This window comes from Clinocottus analis, unplaced genomic scaffold, assembly GCF_023055335.1.
Source record: "Clinocottus analis isolate CAN_PGR_092001 unplaced genomic scaffold, fCliAna1.0.p SCAF_1, whole genome shotgun sequence".
Lineage (NCBI taxonomy): Eukaryota > Metazoa > Chordata > Actinopteri > Perciformes > Cottidae > Clinocottus > Clinocottus analis.
The window spans coordinates 15,821,674-15,842,320 of record NW_027175820.1 but is presented as its reverse complement, the minus strand read 5'-3'; the positions used below and the strand labels follow the sequence as shown (position 1 = coordinate 15,842,320).

The window sequence follows — 20,647 nt, the reverse complement described above, 5'->3', positions numbered from 1 at the left end:
ACGTGAGGTGAAGTGGCGCAGGAGGAGACATAGTGAGAGGGAGTGCCTATAAAACGAAGATGAAAATTGAAAATAGGGGAGAGCAAATGGCAGGAGGGTGAGTAAATGGGTTAAAACCACTAGGTGTCCTTTTTGTGATTGGCTCTGGCTGCCTGCAGAGATGTGCAGCAAAAGAAAGAGACGAATAGTGAATTTAATTTGAAAGCCTTTGGGGAGTGAGAGATACAGAAAATGGGAGAGAGACAGTGAGTGACAGAGCGGGCGAGACGGAGGGTTATGGTTAAGCAATAGTAAATCTAATTTAACGGCCGTTAAGATGTGCGAGAGGAGAAAGGGAGAGGGTGAGAGACAGAAAGCAACAGAGCCAATGAGGTGAATAATGGAGGGAGGAGCAGCAGGACAGACTCCGCCACAGAGCATTCAGTCCACTAGTTTCATTACGACTCATTCAATCTCCACATTCATTTCATTTAGTCTCTTCAAGATCCAATTAATAAAAGCCTTTTCTCTTTTCTTCCACACATAGCAGGGGGAAATTAAAAGAACATGTTCATGGCAAAGCTTTCGTGATTCTGTAATTTATAATTATAAAAAAAAAAACATCAATACAACATTGGTTTATGCTTAATAACAAGGACCAGAGAATAGTTTACTGCTGACGTATACATGAGTTACATGTCGGCTATTCAAGTGCTGAGAGAGCAAAACCTTTTTAGAAATATAAATATCAAACAAATTTCCCCCATAATCTACGGAAACACACACACTGTTTCCCTCTCAGCGGAAATGCTGTCATCAGTTTGCAAATGGAAGACTTTTGGGATTAAGATGGGAAGTGTACAAGAGAGTGTGTGTGTGTGTGTGTGTGTGAGAGAGAAACCATCACCACATTCCATCAGACACACATGGCTTAACTTTTAACTCACAAAACAGGGATTAACATGGGAAGTGTGTATGATGGATACATATCAACGAAAGATGGATGGTTCTAAACCTGACGAACACACACATCTAGATGGTGAAGATTAAACGCAGGAGACATAGGCCGACAGGTTTCCATGCTCTCTTTCTCACACACAAACAAACACACACATATGGCCGCTTACTTTGTACGTCAATAAAGTTGAACTGATAAAAGTAGGAAATGTTTTATATGTATCTTTAGGTGCAGTTTACTTAATTAGTGACTGGTTGCTCACCCCTACTTCCAGATGTCATGGCTAATCGCCTCCCAGTTCTAACTGTAGCGTTTACTCATCTAACTCTTAAAAAGAACACAAGCATCCCTCACAAAATGTTGAACTATAGTGGATGGTTTATACAGTGCTTCCTGTGAATGTGCTGGATCATAACACTCCAATGCAAAACTAACGGCATTCCCATTAGCCTCAGCTTTACTTTGTTTAGTGCTAATCACCATATATTAGCATGCTGAATAGTTCAAAGCCCCGCTGTGCCCGAGTAAAGCCTCGCATAGCTGCATTACTGCAGACTTTTGTCTGGGTATAACAACACATTTTAATCAGTTTTTACAAAACGAGGGGTCAAAGCATTTTTAGGAAGACAGTTTCTGAATACAAGATCACACTGTAAACACTCCAATTTTAATGAATGACAATTCAGAGTAGGCACAATGTATATTCCTCTACTTTCTGTTTATCTTATAGGTCTGATGATTGGGATCGATTGATCCACTAACTTGAAGAAAATTAAGACAGGAAAAGGAAGTCAGTCCACTAAATCAGAACACGAGTCCAGCCCTCGTGTCTTTGTTGGCTTTACGTTTTGTAGCTGCGACTCAATGACTGCTGAATGATTGTTGAACCATCTCAGTGCGACATTCCTCCATCTTCATCCGTAGTTCGCTGGTCATGGGGTGGTCGTCCCCGTGAGTCAGTTTTATGATCTGATAGGCCTGTGAAATGAAAAATGAAAGAGTCTTTAATTGAATTCAGTATATTTTGTATAGCCCAGAATCACAAATTTGCCTCTAAGGGCTTTACAATCTGTAGACGTACGACATCCCTGTCCCGTTTAACAGCTGTCATTTCTGGGATAGTTATGTGCTGTAGTTGAAAGAAGGACTTGGATGCAACTCTGCAAAATCTAATAGATGTTTGTGAAGAAAAGTTACATTAAAATAATGAGCCAATCTGTCTGATGACCTCTTTTGTGACATGTATCTAAACTTCAACACCGGTCACTCAGTAAGTAAAATATTTTAACTGAGAGGAGTGACGGATAAAACTGTAGGAAGTAGATTATTGCTTTACAAAAGAGCACGATGCTTTTACTCTCCAAATTTCAGTATTTTGTCCTCCGCACCTGTTTGAATGTTTCCAAAGCATCCTCAATATGTTCCAGGTAATGTTGCAGCTTCCCGACTCTCATCAGCTGGACCCCATGGACCGGATGAGGATCGGGGTAGTATTGTCTGTGGGGAGAAGAGAAAAAGAGAGGATGGTGAGACATCGGTGAAAGATGTTTAGTTTTTTTGCAAAGAGCTTTCAATTTAAATCACGTGTTCTTTCAGACTGGTGGAAAGAAACATCCAAAATACACATTTAAGTGTTTATTTTAATTCTATTACATCTATTTACGTTGAAACTTCTTCTAAATTCACCAAAAGTTAACATTAGATAATGTCTCATTTTCATATTTTTCAGATAATGTTTTGTCTTGTCTTAAGGTAATCAATCAAATGGGGAAATATCATAGAGATATCTATTATATATATATATATATATATATATATATATATATATATATATATATATATATATATATATATATATATATATGTATATTTACACCTGTATTCATATGTGGTGACATCCCTTAGTTTGGATAAATAATACTGTATGTAATCCTTTTGTGCTTTGTTACTGCAATTAGAATGCTCCTATTGCTTTTTGGTTAAATACTATATACTGTTGACAAAATCTGCATTTTACTCATAAACTCAGTCAAGAGTTGTTAATTCTACCAAAGAGAATTATAAAGGAGAAACTATTGCACTGCATCAGACCAGTGGCTGTACTTTATTATCTATCAATCGTGCCCTTCATTTTCTGACACTTCTCCAGTGCCAGGTCTGGGTGTCAGCAGGCATATTTTCCTTGAGCCCCATCTGCCAGCTACTCCTGGAAGATCCATCACATTTTTTTTAGCAAAATGCAGAAACAGCCCTCGAGGGAGACACAATTAAAAAAAATGCAGGCTGGATGGCCAAACTCCCTTGACCCCTCCCTTGATCCGCTCAAGAGTACAGAGCTGGCTCGATGTTGCATGACCAGGATATGAATTTCACAATATTCCTCATGATTCAGGGATTCTACAATCGTCACCAATCTTTCAGAGAAAGCTGAGCAGTGCGATGCCCCAATAACTGGAGCACACTCTCTGGTCCTATTTTTTAAATTGGGAACTGTTAGAAAAATTCACTCGACCCCTCGGAGTAAAATCATTAAAACAGGAACATTTATTCGTTGCAAGGAAGGAGCAGAGTCAGAAGTACAACGTGATAGACAAATTGCATATCCAAGACTGCTCAAAGATCTCCCAAAGAACCACCTCTTAAATACACATCATGACCCTCTAACAGAAACCCTCAGGACGTCTTCGGCCTAATCGGGAACCTTTCTCCTCGTCCCATAGAGCGGTTTGTAAGAAATGGTCATATGATAACAAAGGAACTGCACGTTCTTTCAGACAGAAACATACAGATTCCCCAGTCTCCCTGCTATCAGGAGACACGCTGAGTTTGTGTGTAAGATTAAACAGAGACAGTAAGATGAGAAGTCTGAATATAACAGTGAAACAGTACATGGTTAAGCGTGAATAATTTTTTTTCTTCCAACAGGAACCACCACAGGCCGCATCCTGAACCTCCACATGCCATGGAAATATTGAACAACTTTAAACCGTTCTCGGCAGCTATAGAAAGCCGAAAGTCGAAGGTACAGCAGGCCTAATATGATGAAGTCTGATCAAGTCTACTTTTAAATGAAAGTGTCGGCGACACTCAACGTGGCAAGACTTTGAAATAATTGCACTTCACTATTTGCTTTAATACTTGCTTTCAGTGCCACAACACTGCAAATGTTATAATATATATACACATATATGTCTATATCTATATACAGATATATATATGCACAAAATGAAGTCACATAATCACATACACTCATACCACGCACATCACATGACCTGTGCTACTTCAATTTAAGACATGTCTATCCATCAGTAATTTCAAGATGAAGCGCATGTCCAGTTTTGATTTCCACATGAAGCTAAAATGTATTTGAGAGCTGGATCATTTCAGCAGCAACTGCTCACTCTGTGGATCTCCATTTGAAAGGAGCAAAGAACCTTTCACTTCTTACAGGGTGTTGCTCTGTGCAGTGTGGCGTGCGTGCCTTGTGTGAGCAATGAAAAGAGATCAATGTGATTGAGCTCAAAAGTTAAGATGTATCAGTACAATCTCTGATGATGTGTGTCATCATATGCTGTCAGATATCAGATTATTAGTCTCAGTATGGTTACAGGTGTTTTTCTGATCTTTATTTTAAGAGACGTGAATGTAAGGCGATGTATGTTTGATGGGAGTGAAGGTGAGGATACTGAAAAATGGACAAATATACTTTCATGGGAAATATACTTTCAGTGTGTTTTCTGTTGTTTCGGCGTCGGCTACGGCCGACAGTAACCTGTTCTGTTGTTCTACAATAAATCACCTAATAAGCCAGACAATGTCTCGCAACTTACTGACGCTACAATATATTTAGTCAGTTGGATATTAGTTTATCAAAAATTATAATAAATATGAGATAACTGAATTTGTGGGCAGATATCTGGATGCAAATGGAACATATTGATGCTTAGTGAGACACTCTGATGTTTAATGACCTTTGTCACGCACAGTGCACCCCACATGAATGTAGAAACACACATACATTTCACACAGAGCTGGGACCGTCTTAGTCCTACAGAGATAAATACATAGCAGGGACTTTTAGGAAGCAGCTTTGTTGTTGGTAAACACTGGAGTTCTCAAAACACTCATTTACCCGACTCCACTTGTCATTTATCCTCTTTTTTTCTGCATCCTTCTTTCTGCCTTAATCTCTCCTTCCTTTTCCTATTTCACATATCCTGCTCCTGCTGGTTTGTATTTGTGCTTTGTGCTCCGCTAGCTGCAGGGATTAAAGTTGGTGTCATCGCTCGGTCGCTCTCTTCCTTCTCTCCCCAAATCTACCTCTGCTGCCCCCTTAAGTCTTCTCTCTGTTTCCTGTTCTCTCTCTCTCTGTTTTCTCTTGATTGCACAAACACAATATTAAAAAAAAGTATGATATAACTGCTGTAACGCTCGCTGACAAAGCACATTGGAACAAATTTACATTTCTTGTCTGGCTCATTTTCTTTCTCTGACATTTACTCTCATACACACAAACAAACAAATAAACAAAGAGACCTGGAAGTAAAACAGACACAGGAGTACACACACATGAACACCAGCATTAATGTATGAGCATGCATGCACATTAAGATTAGGTCAATTTGAATCCTTTTCCCGCTGTATAACCTGGTGTATTTCCCAGATTTCCCTTCTTGGGGTTCAGTATACTTTCAGTTCATTTGCATTTAAATATAAATAGCACTGAATTTGTTATTATCAGAGCATTCATCTTAATTAATTCTATATGGACAAAATAGAGCAACTTTCTGATACTAAAAGCTTTTTAACTCTTTGATTTAAAAAAAAGAAAATCTCTTTTCTGAAGCGAGAAAACGCAAAGTTAATTATCTCGTATTGGCCACAGCCAGAATCATTTAAAACTCTGTAGGTTCTTTGATAATTTTCCAGCAGTTTTCACTCGCAGTGCTAATTGCCCGTTTGTTCATACCTTCAAGCCGAACTTAACTACTAACTGGCCAGCCAACCAATTACAGAGATGGTCCCCGTTTCTGTGGTTAGAATTGAATCATTAAATAGAAAGTTCAAACCCTAAACCAACAACATTAGTCCTCCATGAATAACAGCAAGTTACAATATTGATTTAATTACAAAGCCAATGATTCAAGCTGCCATGACATGCAAACACACACATCAACAACAAATGTCAATTATGTTTCCTCTTTGCATATAGAACCACACAGCAATTAAAATAATTTCATTAACTTGCCGTCTCTAGAATTCTCCCATCAGTTTCTCCCGCGGGAGAGTAAATTCAAGAGGAATACAGTCTTGCCGTATGCTAGTTAGAAAGCCATAGCTCTCGGCTATGAGTAAGAGAAAGGGCAAGGAGGAGAAATAATAGTTGTGGAAAAGTGTAGCATTTCACTGCAAATGCAGTGGAACTAATGAGGCTCTCGTTTGGAAGAAAAGATCCACGGCCTGCTGTTAGTGAGATGGAAACATGGATTACCTTCTTAAGTAGAAAAGTAAAGTAGCATGAAAACAGGGAGGAAAGCTGTGAGTATTCTTCTTAATTGTATTTTGTGTTCTGTCCAACACAACAGTAATTTCAGTCCTGCATTCCCACAGTTCATCTGTTGCTAAAACGAAAAGCATTTCCGCAAACTTTAATTCACAGTTTAACTGCATTTGGCTGATCCTTCTTTCCATTAACTGCTTCCTTTACACTGCAGGAGAGTCTCTCAAGGCGCTGTGCCACCGTACCTAGTAATCTACAACAGTAGCGCTGAGGCTAAGCATGTGTATGAGCTTCAACCAAAGAGGGATGCTCGCCTTCATCCTAATGATTTATAATAATCTATCAAGATTTGAGAAAAGACAGAATTTTGGTGAATAAATTTATTTATTTAATTTCTTTCCTCACCTGTCAATCATCTTGCAACCCTTTGGATTTACATTTTTAATGCTGATTTTACAAACATAAGCAGATTACACCTTGTGGCATTCTGCTACGAGACCCCTGACATTTACATGAGTTAAGGAAAAAAAGCCATTACTTAAATGTTCACATGGTTTATCAGTGTGTGCTTTTCAAAGCAGTAGGAGTTTGACTTCAGGCAGTAAATTGCCCAAAATACTTTTGTTCTTATGGTTCCTAAAATACTTTTTGATTCAACACCACCAACAGATCCATGAAGACTGACAGCGTGGGTGCACTTTACTGGTCCTGTGAGGCCACCGTCTCAGCAGAAACCTTATGGAACAAATACCTCTGGAAAACTGCTAAATTGATGCATATTGAAAATACTTGTTTGTTTAAGGGACTGACCAAATAAGGTCATGAGTGGAAGCGGAAAGTCATGGAAATGTGTCAGTAGGTACTCTCTATTGGTGCTGCCCTGCAAATCGCAATATTAAGAAATATCTTCAATATTTGGGAAATTACACACAGAAATAATGATAATAGTTAAAAAAAACACGAAACATCAAAATGCTTCCAGATAGACAAGATGAATCAAAATATCTGTTTTTGGGCTCAACTTGTGTTAAATACGAAAACACGTATTGATGTGCAGAAATTAACACACACGAACATTCATGCATGTGTTTGTGTGTGTGTGTGTGTGTGTGTGTGTGTGTGTGTGTGTGTGTGAGTGTGTGTGTAAAACATGTGCAGCATGGAGACATTCATCACGCTGGAGTGTACATCCTGCTGCAGGAGGTGTGCAATATTCGCACAGAGAAAAACTCTCTCTATACATCATGAACTGAATAGAGAAACAGAAAAAAGACCAGCAGAGAGAGTGAAAGAAGAAAGGAATACACAATGAGGGGAAGGACAGGAGAGAGATAGAGAACTCCTGCAGCTATCTTTCTTCTGTGCCATCTGAAGAGCCCAGAGGAAGATAGCAGATGAATATGGAGGATCGTCCTCCTACTCTCTTTCTCTCTAACTATTTTCTTCTGAATGCATTTTCTCTCTTTCCCTTTCACTCTCTCTTTCATTGTTGTCTCTCTTCCTTGCCAAACGAATGCTCACAGCATTCCTCTCGGGGTCTACTTTTCCCTGTCTTTTCTACTTTTCACCCTTTTCCCTGTGATTCTGTCCCGTTTTGCTACCCTGCACCCTTTTCCCTGACCTTCATTTGTCCTTTATCACCTGCTTACATCCAATCTCTCACTTCTACTCTCACTAACATGCCACCTCTCTTTGTGTTGTGCATTGGTTGTTTCTGTTTGGCTATTTATTAATAGACTATTACTGTTTCTCTCCTGCACGTATTTTGTTCTGTCTGTCATCTGATGCTATTTATTGTAATCTGGAGTGGAACAAACAAAAATTTTGGATTATTTTGGATCTAGATTATTGTCTTCATTTTCATTTGTACTTTTTTGTTTGCTGCACATTTTATTCCCTTCTCTATTTATTCCCTATGTATTGTCACCACTTTGAATTCTCGTCTCTACTCTACTCTACTTTTCTTTTTCCATATTATAAACAAATCTTGTACTTTTAACTACAACATTTTTCCGGTCGTGACTTAATCTAATTAAGGCAAACCAAATGATTTCAAGCCCAGATATCACATTGCATCAGGAGATTTTAAGACATTGACATGAAGCTCCATTTAAAGATTTTGTTTTCCAAATACCATTCTTTTTTGTAATTTTGTTTTTAGGATATACAACATGATTAACATTACGTTGACGCATTGGTGCATGTGAGCCTTGACTAAGGGATTTAAAAAGATATTTCCCCCCACTTTAAATCTTAGATTAATAAAGCTATCCATCGGTGAAACACACACACATGCACACACACTGATATATTCACTCACCTGTATACTGGAAGTGTTTTCTCCCCGTACTCTGCTGCCTCCTCCCAGTGTCCCAGGTGAATGGAGGCATCTACAGCCATGTCTGTCATTCTGAGTTTATACAGGTTGTCATCGGGCACTTCATCACCAACAGGTGATAAGAGACGACTACAGCCGTCCAGTAACGCTTTCCAATCTGGAGGGTCATTTAAGGAAAAGCAACAATTATACTGGAAGTAAAAAATTAACAAATAAAGAAAAAAAAAGAATGTATTTATAAAGACAACTTTATGAGGCCTCGACTTTTTTAATCATCATCCCAGATTGCAGTAGATGGTGGTTTATGGCCATGCTTAGTGTCCATTGGTGGAAGAGGACCTTGAAGGTAAAGGATACCTGACTCTGCCTTCAGTCCTTCCAGTCTGGGTAGAGCCTCCTTCAGCAGGCGCCATGTTGCTTCGTGCCCTGACAGCATGAGTCTTTCCTGGGAAAGAGAGGAGAGGGACCACCTCAACATTTGCACAGTACACACTCCCATGTTTTAAAAAAAAAAAAGAGACACTCATGTACATACTTGACCTACATGCAGGCTCTTACTCTCTCAATTACTTACACACTCACAAAAAAAATAAAATAAATTGCACCAGATCAACACCACCTTGTACCAAAAATAAACAGTTGCTTCATCTGGTAGGAAAAAAGTAAATTAAAGAAATATTTTAAACACACATATGTGTGTTTAAGATGGGAGGAGAAAAACTAAATGTCCTGTGTTTGATGTCAGTCATTTGTCGCCATGACAACTTTAGGTCACAAGCCAACAGCCTGCCATCATCATCTGAAGATTAAAGAGAAAGAACGACAGAAAGTATATGTGCGTGTTGCTTGCAGAACAAAGGAGGATTGAATCAAATGAATGCAATTGTCCCAGAGAATCAACGGAGTGCTCTCTCTGACTGACACACACACACACAATCACACACACACACACACAATCACACACACAGAAGTGACAGCAAAAAAAGAGAAGATGAATGGAAAAGAAAACTGCAGCTGAAAACAAGATAATATTTCTCATGTTTCAGTGGTCAGAGAGCAAGAGAGCGAGAGAGAGAGAGAGAGAGAGAGAGAGAGAGAGAGAGAGAGAGAGAGAGAGAGAGAGAGAGGGGGGTGCGAATAGGTGAAGCGTAACAGAGTGACGGAGAGGAAGACGAGGACAGCAGGAGATAAAAGAGAGCAAGGAGCAAAACCTCGGAGAGGACAGGGAAGTGTACACTGAAAAACATTATGCACAGCCGACAGCTGCATGGTACGTGTGGATGTGTGTGTGGACGTGCTTTACTCGTCTTGTGGGGACATATGTGATTACACGGTTATAGTGTGGGGACTCGCCCTCTTTTTGGGGACAAAATGCACATCCCTATAACATAAATCATTACATTTTAGATTGAATACTATAAGGATATTTAAGGTTGCGGCAGGCTAAAGTTAAAGTTACAGTTTGTGTTAGTCTCCATGGAATTAATGAGAGTCAATCTAAAAAAGTCATGAAAATACTGTGTGTTTGAGAGATAATGCTTGTGTCTGTTTGAACTTAAAGATTTCAAGCAAGACTCGTTTTTACAAACAATATTTGGGTAAGGTTTGGATTTAAGGAAGAACTAAATGTGTGTGTGATTAAGTGTGTTTTTGTGTAACCTGAGAATGGCCTTAAAGGCAACAATGACGACCTTAGCTTGAACAGAAACAATCCAATCCTAGGTGCAGGCATAAATGCAGGAGAATGAGTTGATATAAGGTTAATGCTCTTCTTCCTTAGTTTTTTACTGATGGACATTTCAACCTCTTTATAGAAAATTTCATTGGAGTTTCTCATGTTGTGAGATACCAGCAACACACGTGTATCCTATGCATGATTTTTTGGTAGAGTAAGCTTCTCCACTGTGTCACCTCTATTGTTTAAATCTGAAATCTATTAAGACATTCATGGACTGTTCTCAACAACAATAAGAATACTGAACAACATTTATTGGATGCTTTGATGAGAAAACATCTTAAATGGGATAAATGCCTTACTTTACATATTACCCCTGTAAATGTAGTAATTGGCATGGTTTGGGTTTGTAAATGAACGACAATTATGTAAATATGTGTAACACTGAAAAATCAGCAATGAATGTGATGATGTAATTTGTGTTCATGTTACTTTGTCTTGGGAGTCACAATGCTGGCAGCAGCATGTGAAGTGGTATTGGTCCTCCAGCTGTCTCTGTCGATCTTCAGTCAACGACAACGTCTCAATGTAACTTATGGTCAGCTGAAAACAGAGGGGACAGTTTAGTTTGCCTGTTTGCTGTATTATAGATCATAGTTAAATGCAGGTCAGTGCAGGAGGATAAATCATTTCAAATCTAAATTGTGTAGATTGCTTTTGGTGGAAGTACTGTAGGAGTAAAGTGTGTGTGTATCTTCCAGATGGCATGGATGCATCTCATTATGCACCCATGCCATGCGTCAGGAGGGATGGTGAAGTATGGAAAATGAGGAGAGACACTGCCAAGTTTGAATGCGTCGTCCTGCTTGCGTTGCAGAGATATTTCACTTAGCTAGAATTTAGAGAAATACTCCAATACAATTAGGTGTATTGTTCTATCGATATACTTTATATTATTACTTCAACAATCAAATTCACCCAATAACCACAGGGATTTTATGTCCATGGAAAGCATACATACATTTCAGATTATGTATTGTTTAAAAGAGCCTGAGGCATTTGTTACTCCGTCAATAACAGCAGCAAATATTTAATATAAATTGCTCACAAAGAACACGCACATAAAAGCGAAGGCAACATCACAGTCAATAAAAAAGTTGTGATTTTATATGTTGTTAATGTTGTGAAAGGGAAGTATTTATTTCATGCAGTACCTCGTCTTCAGGGTTGATGTCCCGAACAGCTCTGAGCTGCAGTTTTGTTCCCACAAACACCATCACACAGTTTGGCCTACAGTCATGGTTTAGCAGAGATAAACTGGGAGAGTGCAAACAAGATGATGAGGGGCAGGAGGGAAAGAGAGGGAGACGGGGGAGGGGGGAATTGTATAGGTGATTAAATGCTTAACGTTCAAACCCTTCCTGGCAAACAAAAAGACAAGGAACATGGTAAAGGTTGAGAAAAGACACACATCCTCATCCTGCGGAGCCACCAACAGCCACATGTCCAACTGCTAAAGGGTTTAGTTTATTCCAACATGTTCAGAGACGAAACACATGCTGAATGACACCTCTGCGTCAAGATCACCATCCATCTATCACCCTGTTTAATATGACAGCTGCAGAATGCTATATGTCTTTCTGTTAGGTGGTTAAATATCATAAAACTCATAATCCTGCACACAGAAGTAAAGACTGAGTTGCTCAAATGAACCTCAGAGAGAAAGCTACACACACACACACACACACACATGGACACACAAAAACGTATAATTCCCTGCACAATTTGACAAAGTGAGTACGCTGCTTCTGTCATAACAAATGTCACTCTTCATTTCTTTCTGTCGGCCTCAGACATATATACACAAACGCATCTGGAAACGATGGGTACTCCACTTCTGTCACAACAAAGACTCATTTCCTAATTTTCTAAATAGATACAGCCAATCCTCCGACACATCCACACGCACACTAACAGTGTTGGCATCATAATACTGATGCCACATATTATTGTTTGAGAACGTGAAGAGCTTTTCCCTGATATTACCAGTAATATCTTCTTGGGTTTTTATTCAAATCAAAATGAAAAAGCATTTTAGACAATAAGAAAAAACGTGAGTAAGCAGGGGTTAAATTAGGATTAGTTATGTGCGGGGGGGATCCTCCACTGAGATTTGTTTTTTTATAAACAAACTGTATTTTCATACTTTTCTATTCAAGTCATTTACATGGAAATGTCTTAATGTGTTAATTGTGAATTATGACATATTATTAGAGATGAAACTACCCAACAGTATTGAAAGTAATTAACATTAGTTCCACCATCACCAGCTCCAACATTAAAGTGATGAATACATTAATGCATCAATAATTATAATCCCATACTAAAATGTATATACTTCTGAAAAGGGCAAGTCTGCATAAAACTTACTTTTACATTTGGTAGCCTACTTTAAGTGTATATTTATGCTTATACTTACTTTTGTACTTTTACTTGAGCAAAATTTTGTATACAGGATTTTTCATGTAACAAGAGTATTTTACACTGTAGTACTGCTACTAAGTAGATATTGGAGTACTTCTCCCCCCTTTTATGTCAACAATAATTTATTTAATTGTTAAAAGGTTTTTAGAAGAATGGTTTAAGTATGTTTCACAAATAATAATTTGATATTACCTTCGTTGGGGCAGGTGGAAGAAGAATTTATTATGATTTAATGAGAGAAAACATGGATTTACTATCAAAGTAATGTACACTAATAATGTGATATTTAATTAATTAGGTCTTTGACTAGTTCTGTAAAAACATGTAGTTCCCATGTATTAGGTAGACTAAATATTAGAAACACTTCTTAGTTCAACAGCAGCACAAACCACAGCCTCCAACAAGTCCTGAGCATTACAACCACCATGAAAGTAGGATTTATGCAGGACTGTTGCATTAGACTGCATTAGCTTTAGCTAGGTGCACCTCATAAACAAGTGTGTAATTGTCATAATATTGTCTTGTATGTACTCTTCGCTTCATGAATAAACAAAAAATAATTAATGGAACTATATTAAATTCGATTTGATTGTAAAGTCTGTGCTTGATGTGCATCGTCCCATGCTGAGACTGTAATTGTTGTAAATGTTGATAATTCTTTTTTATTAAGTATTTCAAAACCTCCCTGATCCATAAAAAAGACATTAACTGTCACTGCACACATGGCCGGGAAAAAATACTGAAGAGGTTTGTCTGTTTTATGGTATCCTCCATTACTGCTGCTCTTGTTTATCATATTTATAGAAGAAAACAATGGATGCAAGGGATAAAGAGAGAGAGAGTGTGTGTGTGTGTGTGTGTGTGTGTGTGTGTGTGTGTGTGTGTGTGTGTGTGTGTGTGTGTGTGTGTGTGTGTGTGTGTGTTGAGCCTTTGTAAAACAGTAACCCCCTGGCTTTGTTCTACAGTAGAGAAGTTGCGGGTTGAATATCAACGAGAAATCAAGCCCTCCAAACGATGCTTTTATCTGATGGAGAGCAGCTCATTAGCATACTAATTAGATTAATTAACTAAACCACATCTCACATTAACAATATCAGCTCACATGAACAGAAACTGTTGCTGAGTGCAGCAGGGTAGAGAGCCAAATATAACAGAGACAGTATAGGACCAATTATTGATTATATTAAATACAAATAAGGGTTAAATACTCTCTTCCCTTTGTTACAGTTTCTTGCATCTCTCTTTCACTCTTCAACGGAAGTAAAAATTTGAATGCAGAACATTCACTATGCTGTATTTATGTTTTAAAATAATAGTTAATTAATAGTTTTACTTCTGAAAAAAGTTTCAAGTAAGCGTAGTTCTCCTTCCACTGTCAAAATCAACATTCAACCAGATAGAAATAGGGTGAAAAATAAAGACATACAAAAGAAAAAGAGACCCTTCCTCTCGGTCACAACCATCAATACACTTATCGGAGGTAATGTCATTTCCAAACCGGTGTAGTCGCTTGCTATGAACAACCACCAGGGTTCTCAAACATGGATTTTAAATGACGAAGGTATTTTGCTAGTTGAATCGTTATTAGTGGCACACAAGCTGCAGTTTATTGATAATGAACGTGTTACATGTCATAATTGCACCAAATTCCACACGGCACTCCCTTGGTCCCCAGAAAAAAACCCTACCAAGTGTGAAGTAGATTGGATGAGCAGTTCTCAAGATAATGCAAAGAACACACAGACAGACGGAGATTACTGGCTTTAGAGTCAGATATTGTCAGCTCATCTCTTCTTCCTGTTGTCATTTCACTGCATCTCCGTGAGGATTTGGCTGTGGCTAGACATGGGTTTGATTTACTCTGAGTTGATATGGAGTGCAACTGTTATCAACCCTCCTGTGAATCAATTTGCTCCCAGGTAAGACCTCAGAGGATGGGATTTTACATCCTATTTTCAATAGGCTGATTAGCAAAGAGGGAGACGGAGACAAAGAGAAAGACGAGCTTGGAAGAGAAAAAGTTTTTGACATACAGTAGATAGAGAATAGATAGAGGTGAACAGAGGTGTCGCCTCCACAGAGCAATCCCCCTCTCTTCAGCAAACCCAGTTGTTGCTAGGCAACCCTAAATATGAATAGGCAGGGGACCATCCTGCGAACGGGCCCATCATTTATGGATGAGTTATGGAACAAATCGCAGAAACACACGGACACAGGCACACAGGGTTTGGCTGGCTGTGCTTTGGCAAAGCCACTGTGACCATCTGACATTTCAACACCGGCCAGATAACCCGGCCGAGGTACCTGGAGTGTGTGCGGTGAGAGAGTATGTGTGTGTGTGTGTGTGTGTGTGTGTGTGTGTGTGTGTGTGTGTGTGTCTAACAACATGTGCAACAACAGGCCAAATCCCAACAGGCCAAATCCCACCCAATTCACCAAGGACTCAATACACAGTATTACAGTGCATACTACCTAGCTCTGTTTCTGTAGTGTGTGTGTGTGTTTTACTCCCACATGCCAGACTCACAACATATCATATCAAACCTCGTGATTCTCCATGCGTTCCCGCTTCTCTCTGCATTCCCCTGTCTTCCTCAAACAGCGTTATAATATTCCATCACTATTAATTTTCAGGTTTTCGGCGTTGCAACAAAAACATTACTTCCTTTCCTCCTTGTACTTCAAAGAACTGTCATGAAAATCGGGAGGGGGATGGGAAGGGCTTCAGAAGTAGAGGATGGGTGGGGTTGGGTGGGGCGCGGCGATCTGGCAGGTTGCTCGAGAGCTACATATAAATTTAGTGGGTGAGTAAGAAAGAGAGAGGCACTATCTAACAATGGTTAGGAGCTAGATTGATATTAATGATGCTTTTTAGTGGTATACTTCACACATTGCCCTTTGTGTGTGTTTGTGTGTGTGTGTGTGTGCGTGTGTGTGTGTTACCTAGGATACAGCCCAACTCCAATCTCTTGCAGCTCTCCGTCACTGATGGTGAAACAATTACATGTCATCTAAAGGAGAAGAAGAGGATAAAATAAAAGTGGAGAGGAGAGAGAGATGATTTGTTAAATTGCCTCAGGGAACCAACAGCACCTTTCATCGTATGCTCTGAACATTTTTTCATATCTTTGGCACCTGCAAAACCCCACTGGCACTGCAACTGAAATGTGACATACAAGGTTTCTGCTTTGAGATGCAAGGGAGTTGAATGTGTAAAATTATCACCTGGTGTGTTAATGGCTAGGGAATGATTTCTTTGAGAGGAAAATAAAAGATTTTTTAAATGAAATACATGCCTGTAATGTTTTTCATCAACCGGGTAAACAGAATGCTGTAATGTGTCAGGTGGTTTTAAACAGAGAACAAGAGGAATATTTGTTTTTCCTCTAGGGCCTGTGAAAATAAGAAAGTGAAAACAATTGGAATGTAAATGTTTAAAGACAGTATTCCTTGAAAACTACACTGAGAGAAGGAAACACATAACAACAAAACACCTAGTGAAAGTGAAAGAGAGCCGATATGAAAGTAATTTACCACCTTCAACTTGATCAAAGATTAAGAGATGAAAGACAGGAGAAAAAAAGAAAGCAGATAAAAAAATAAAACTGATGGAACACTGCAGACTGTAAAGCTAGTGACTGTTCAGACAAACTAGTTACAGGTATGAACAGAATTTAAACTTAATGCGAGCAAAACTTGAAGACTGCTTTTTCAATAGACCTACAAACTGCCAGACTGCATGTATGTATGTTTATAAGTGGATGTATGCATGCATGCATGCATGTATGGATGTATGGATGTATGGATGTATGTCTTCACACTTACACTTCTTTTTAGGTGTAAAATGATAATGAAATACTGGAAGATAAACGTCCTTTTCATTAGTAGAAATTGATCAAATGGTACAATGCGGCCAATCAAAGAAACACAGCGAGACGTCTCAATGTCACATTGTAAGGTTATCAAATTAAGTTTAGTATACTATTCATTTTATTTGGCAAGAAAAAAAAACAATTGAAATATATGTATCAACACTCTGTTTTAAACACAACTCTAACCAAAAAATATAAACCAAATCAACAGTGAATCAACAATCTTTCCTCCTAAAGCTACAAAACTCAAACCTAGACTCAATGTTACTTTATCATAAATTTAAATACTGAATATACTTCAACACTTATGTGTATGAACCTCCCAGAATGCACCTGGGTGGTCTGCATGATATAAGGGACATATTTCAGGAATGAATTAATGACAGAGTCCCAGCTTTCAGGAGACAAAAGAGAGATTTCAAATGAGGGAGAGAAATGGTTTGTTTCTTTCAACTAACGAGTCGGCGCAGAGAAGGTTTGAATAACAACATGCTTGAAGAAGTTGTTTCAAAGTTAGAGACACAGAGAGATGATGAAAGGGAAAAGCAATAAACACTAAAACATAAACTAATTGAACAAAGAATTGAAAGATAATTAAAAAAAAGAAGGAATATAAAAAAGGTCTTTGATGTGTCAATTACTGAGCTAGTGCTGGTAAACAAGTGTGTTTGAGTGTGCTGGTGTGCATGTCTGCAAGGGGTCGAAGAAAGTAAATTAATAAATTTAACTTGAGTAACATGAGGACTCAGATAAAGAGGCAGACATTCATGCAGAGAGGAAGCTCGGTATTTAAAGTGAGCCACAGACAGATGTTTCCTATCCTGCTGCAACTCACACCAGGATCAGAACTCAGCAAGATCGATTTAAATATGCAGTTGTATTAAACACCACGAGAGTTGTGGGACATGAGGCTTTTCACTTAACTTATTTATTATAAAGCCAACAGGAGGAAACATGATTACAAAGAAAAACACTGAATTACACACACACAAATCATCCTTTCTTCATAACACACACACACCTCCTAGTTATTCAGTTTTTCTCACAATCATCCATCATCTGTGCCATAAATCATTCATTAACATGGGGGAGAAAGACACATCATATAATATGGCAATACGTTATGTATGAATGACAATATATTAAGACAAAAGCACTTAAAGCGTAACTTTAATATTTTTCAGCCAAGACCCTATTTTCCCATGTGTATGTGTCTTGAATAATTGTTGAAGTTGGTCCAATATTAAGGGAGAATGCAGACGGCAGCCACTAACCAGGCTGCAGCGTAATAATTTGGGGCAACTACTCACTGTCCACCGTAATATACGTCCACTAAATATGCTTATTTTTGCAAGTGTGAGGCTCAGATTGTTATTAGAAGTGCCCAACAACTTTATTGAAGGGATTCTACTGAGAAGTACAACTTTGGCTTTCTGTTTGTTCTTGTGTCATGTGACTTGTTGCCGGAAGACAACGGTGGAAACGCGAGTGAAAGTTGGCGAGAAGGGTTTGTTGTGTTGAAGAACAGAAAGTTTAGTTATCTAAAGGATGAAACACTTGAGGATTTTGAGCGGATGTTGGCTATAACAAAGATGAACAACGTATTATGAGACATCACACAAGTTGGTTAGAGAAATAAAACCGTGACTGAAGCTTAAGTATGTTTTTTTTTGTCCTTTGTTAATAATTTTACCCACATCATACACCTATCTCCTGCCAAGGAGTATCTGAGTCCCACACAGTTTCCCCCTCATTAGGAAAAGGCAGCATTGGTTAGTGACAGCGGGGATTAAAGGTCGGCCGTGCACAGAAAACAGAAACGATGGTTTTGAGAAGAGGGCTGGGGTGATAAAGTGTCGAGGAAATGTAAACAAACAGTGGTGGGGCACTCAGGCATAGATCTCTCTCTCTGTCACACACACACACAGTAAACACATGAAAATTAAATAAAAAGGTTCTACAGACGAAGGACAGATCACATCAGCACACTTAAAAAACGTGATCTGTTGCAGCTGATCACCACATTGAAAAATGTACCTAGAAATTGTCAACGCATTAAACTGGTCTTTAATCTCATCAACTCTCATCAACTGCTTGTTAACAAAACTGATGTCATATTAAGCTAAACTGTGACAAACATGGGGTCACTCTAACTCCACTCACTATAGAGATTTTTTGAGACTGAAAATAGTTTCTTTTTTAACAGAAACTGTGATCAATAGCTCCGTTACTTCTACACTCGATCCAAACAATCATTCAGAAGTAGAATAGTTGACCCTTGACAGTTTTCTCTGTTTCTCATAAATGTGCCCGATGTATAAAATAACTCATTGTATAACGTATGGTGCCGCCAGCACCACTCAAACTGTGTTAGGGAGACCAAGGGATCAGCCAGAGGGGACTGCTTTTCTAAAAATATCTTCCCGCCCACGGCCCGGAGAAGCAAATTGTTCATATCGCTAAATTCCGGCTCAACCGTTGTGACGTGGCTTTGTTAAATAAACTAAATATAAGCATACACCCATAATATTTATTGCTTAAGTCTTTTTTTTAGCAAAACATATCTGGCTCCAGATTCTCAAATAGGAACATCTTTAGGTTTTTCTGGTTTCTTTTATTACATTTAAGACAGTAAGTAGTATCTTTTGGATTGCAATTTCAAAACGTCACCTTTGGATCTGGGAAATTAGACTGTTTTCCACTATTGTTTGCTATAGAGGGAGAACATTAGTGGCAGATTATTTGATAGTGAACATATTCAATGGCTGCAGCCCTACGTTAGATACACCTACAGGATGTGTGATGAAATTAAACGTTTTCAAAAGGTTTTTTTTTTTTTACAAAAAGGAGACCATCACTTCTTTTTTTTTCTCGTATTCATCTTTTTTTCCCCTTTAGGGTAAGCTCACTGGTTTCAAGGGGTCATATGCATTTAAAGAGCACATAATACAACGCATTATATGGGCGACACCAAACATGTTATCCATCAGTAACTATGGTAACGGCTGTTTTTTTACTTTGATGAGAGATTTTAAGAGTCCCCCACAATTGACCTGTTTATTTATAACCGATCCCCATTAAGAAAGAGAGCCATGCACGGCTGTGAGTGTGGGGTTGAGATGAGGTGGTGAAGTGCCAGTGAGGAGGCACCAGTTTGAGAGAAAGCTACAGTTACACTGTCTGGAGGGTTACTTTCTATCCATCTTGAGTGAATGAGCTGCAGCACATAATGAAGCAGATATTCTACAGCAGGCTCTTAATGGGGATTACAGGCCTGATATGATTCAGGTACTGCCATTCCCCTCACTGTGGAGAATTAAACAGTTACTGCATCTGTACAAAAGATATCAGAGCGTGCATTTTGTCTTGAAGGCTTTTCTTCAAGATGGTGCAGAAAATGTCAGTCCCCCCCAGCCATTCATTTGTTTGCTCATTTATTTTTCTGCCTGTCACACACAATATTTCTGCTGATTAGATTTGGATGAAATGTGTAGAGATGATGAATATGAGATAGAGGAACAGAAGCAAAGACAGGCGAATGAGTGATGATTGTGTTGAACAGCCTGTGATGTGGAAAATAAAAAAAAGATCAAAAACACTCTCCAAAAAGTAATCTTCTGGGGGAGATAAAAAAAAATGAAAAATGTCCCTTTTTTAACAGTCATGATAGATTTTGGACACCATATTGTCAGTTGTGAAAACACTATTGTAAGGTTTGGGGTAATACACAAAAAAACTAATAGATTTCATGACAAAGACACACAGATACTTCAAGTCAAGTACCAAAAAAATAAATATTTAAGTTTTTAGGTAAATGGATAATGTCTACTCTGTAATGGAT

General features: G+C 38.5%; 1 protein-coding gene across 2 annotated transcripts in view; it reads right to left on the bottom strand.

The window, feature by feature from the left end:
* Positions 1-584: 584 nt before the first annotated feature.
* smyd3 (SET and MYND domain containing 3) overlaps positions 585-20,647 on the bottom strand; it is a 62,115-nt gene continuing 42,052 nt past the window's right edge. For both annotated transcript variants that reach the window (XM_068592587.1, XM_068592670.1), the window contains 7 exons: positions 15,878-15,945; positions 11,665-11,767; positions 10,943-11,053; positions 9,133-9,220; positions 8,758-8,932; positions 2,326-2,434; positions 585-1,915 (listed from right to left, as the gene is read on the bottom strand). In XM_068592587.1, coding sequence (XP_068448688.1) covers positions 1,799-1,915; positions 2,326-2,434; positions 8,758-8,932; positions 9,133-9,220; positions 10,943-11,053; positions 11,665-11,767; positions 15,878-15,945 — 771 coding nt within the window. In that variant the 3' untranslated portion in view covers positions 585-1,798. The remainder of the gene's footprint in view (positions 1,916-2,325; positions 2,435-8,757; positions 8,933-9,132; positions 9,221-10,942; positions 11,054-11,664; positions 11,768-15,877; positions 15,946-20,647) is intronic.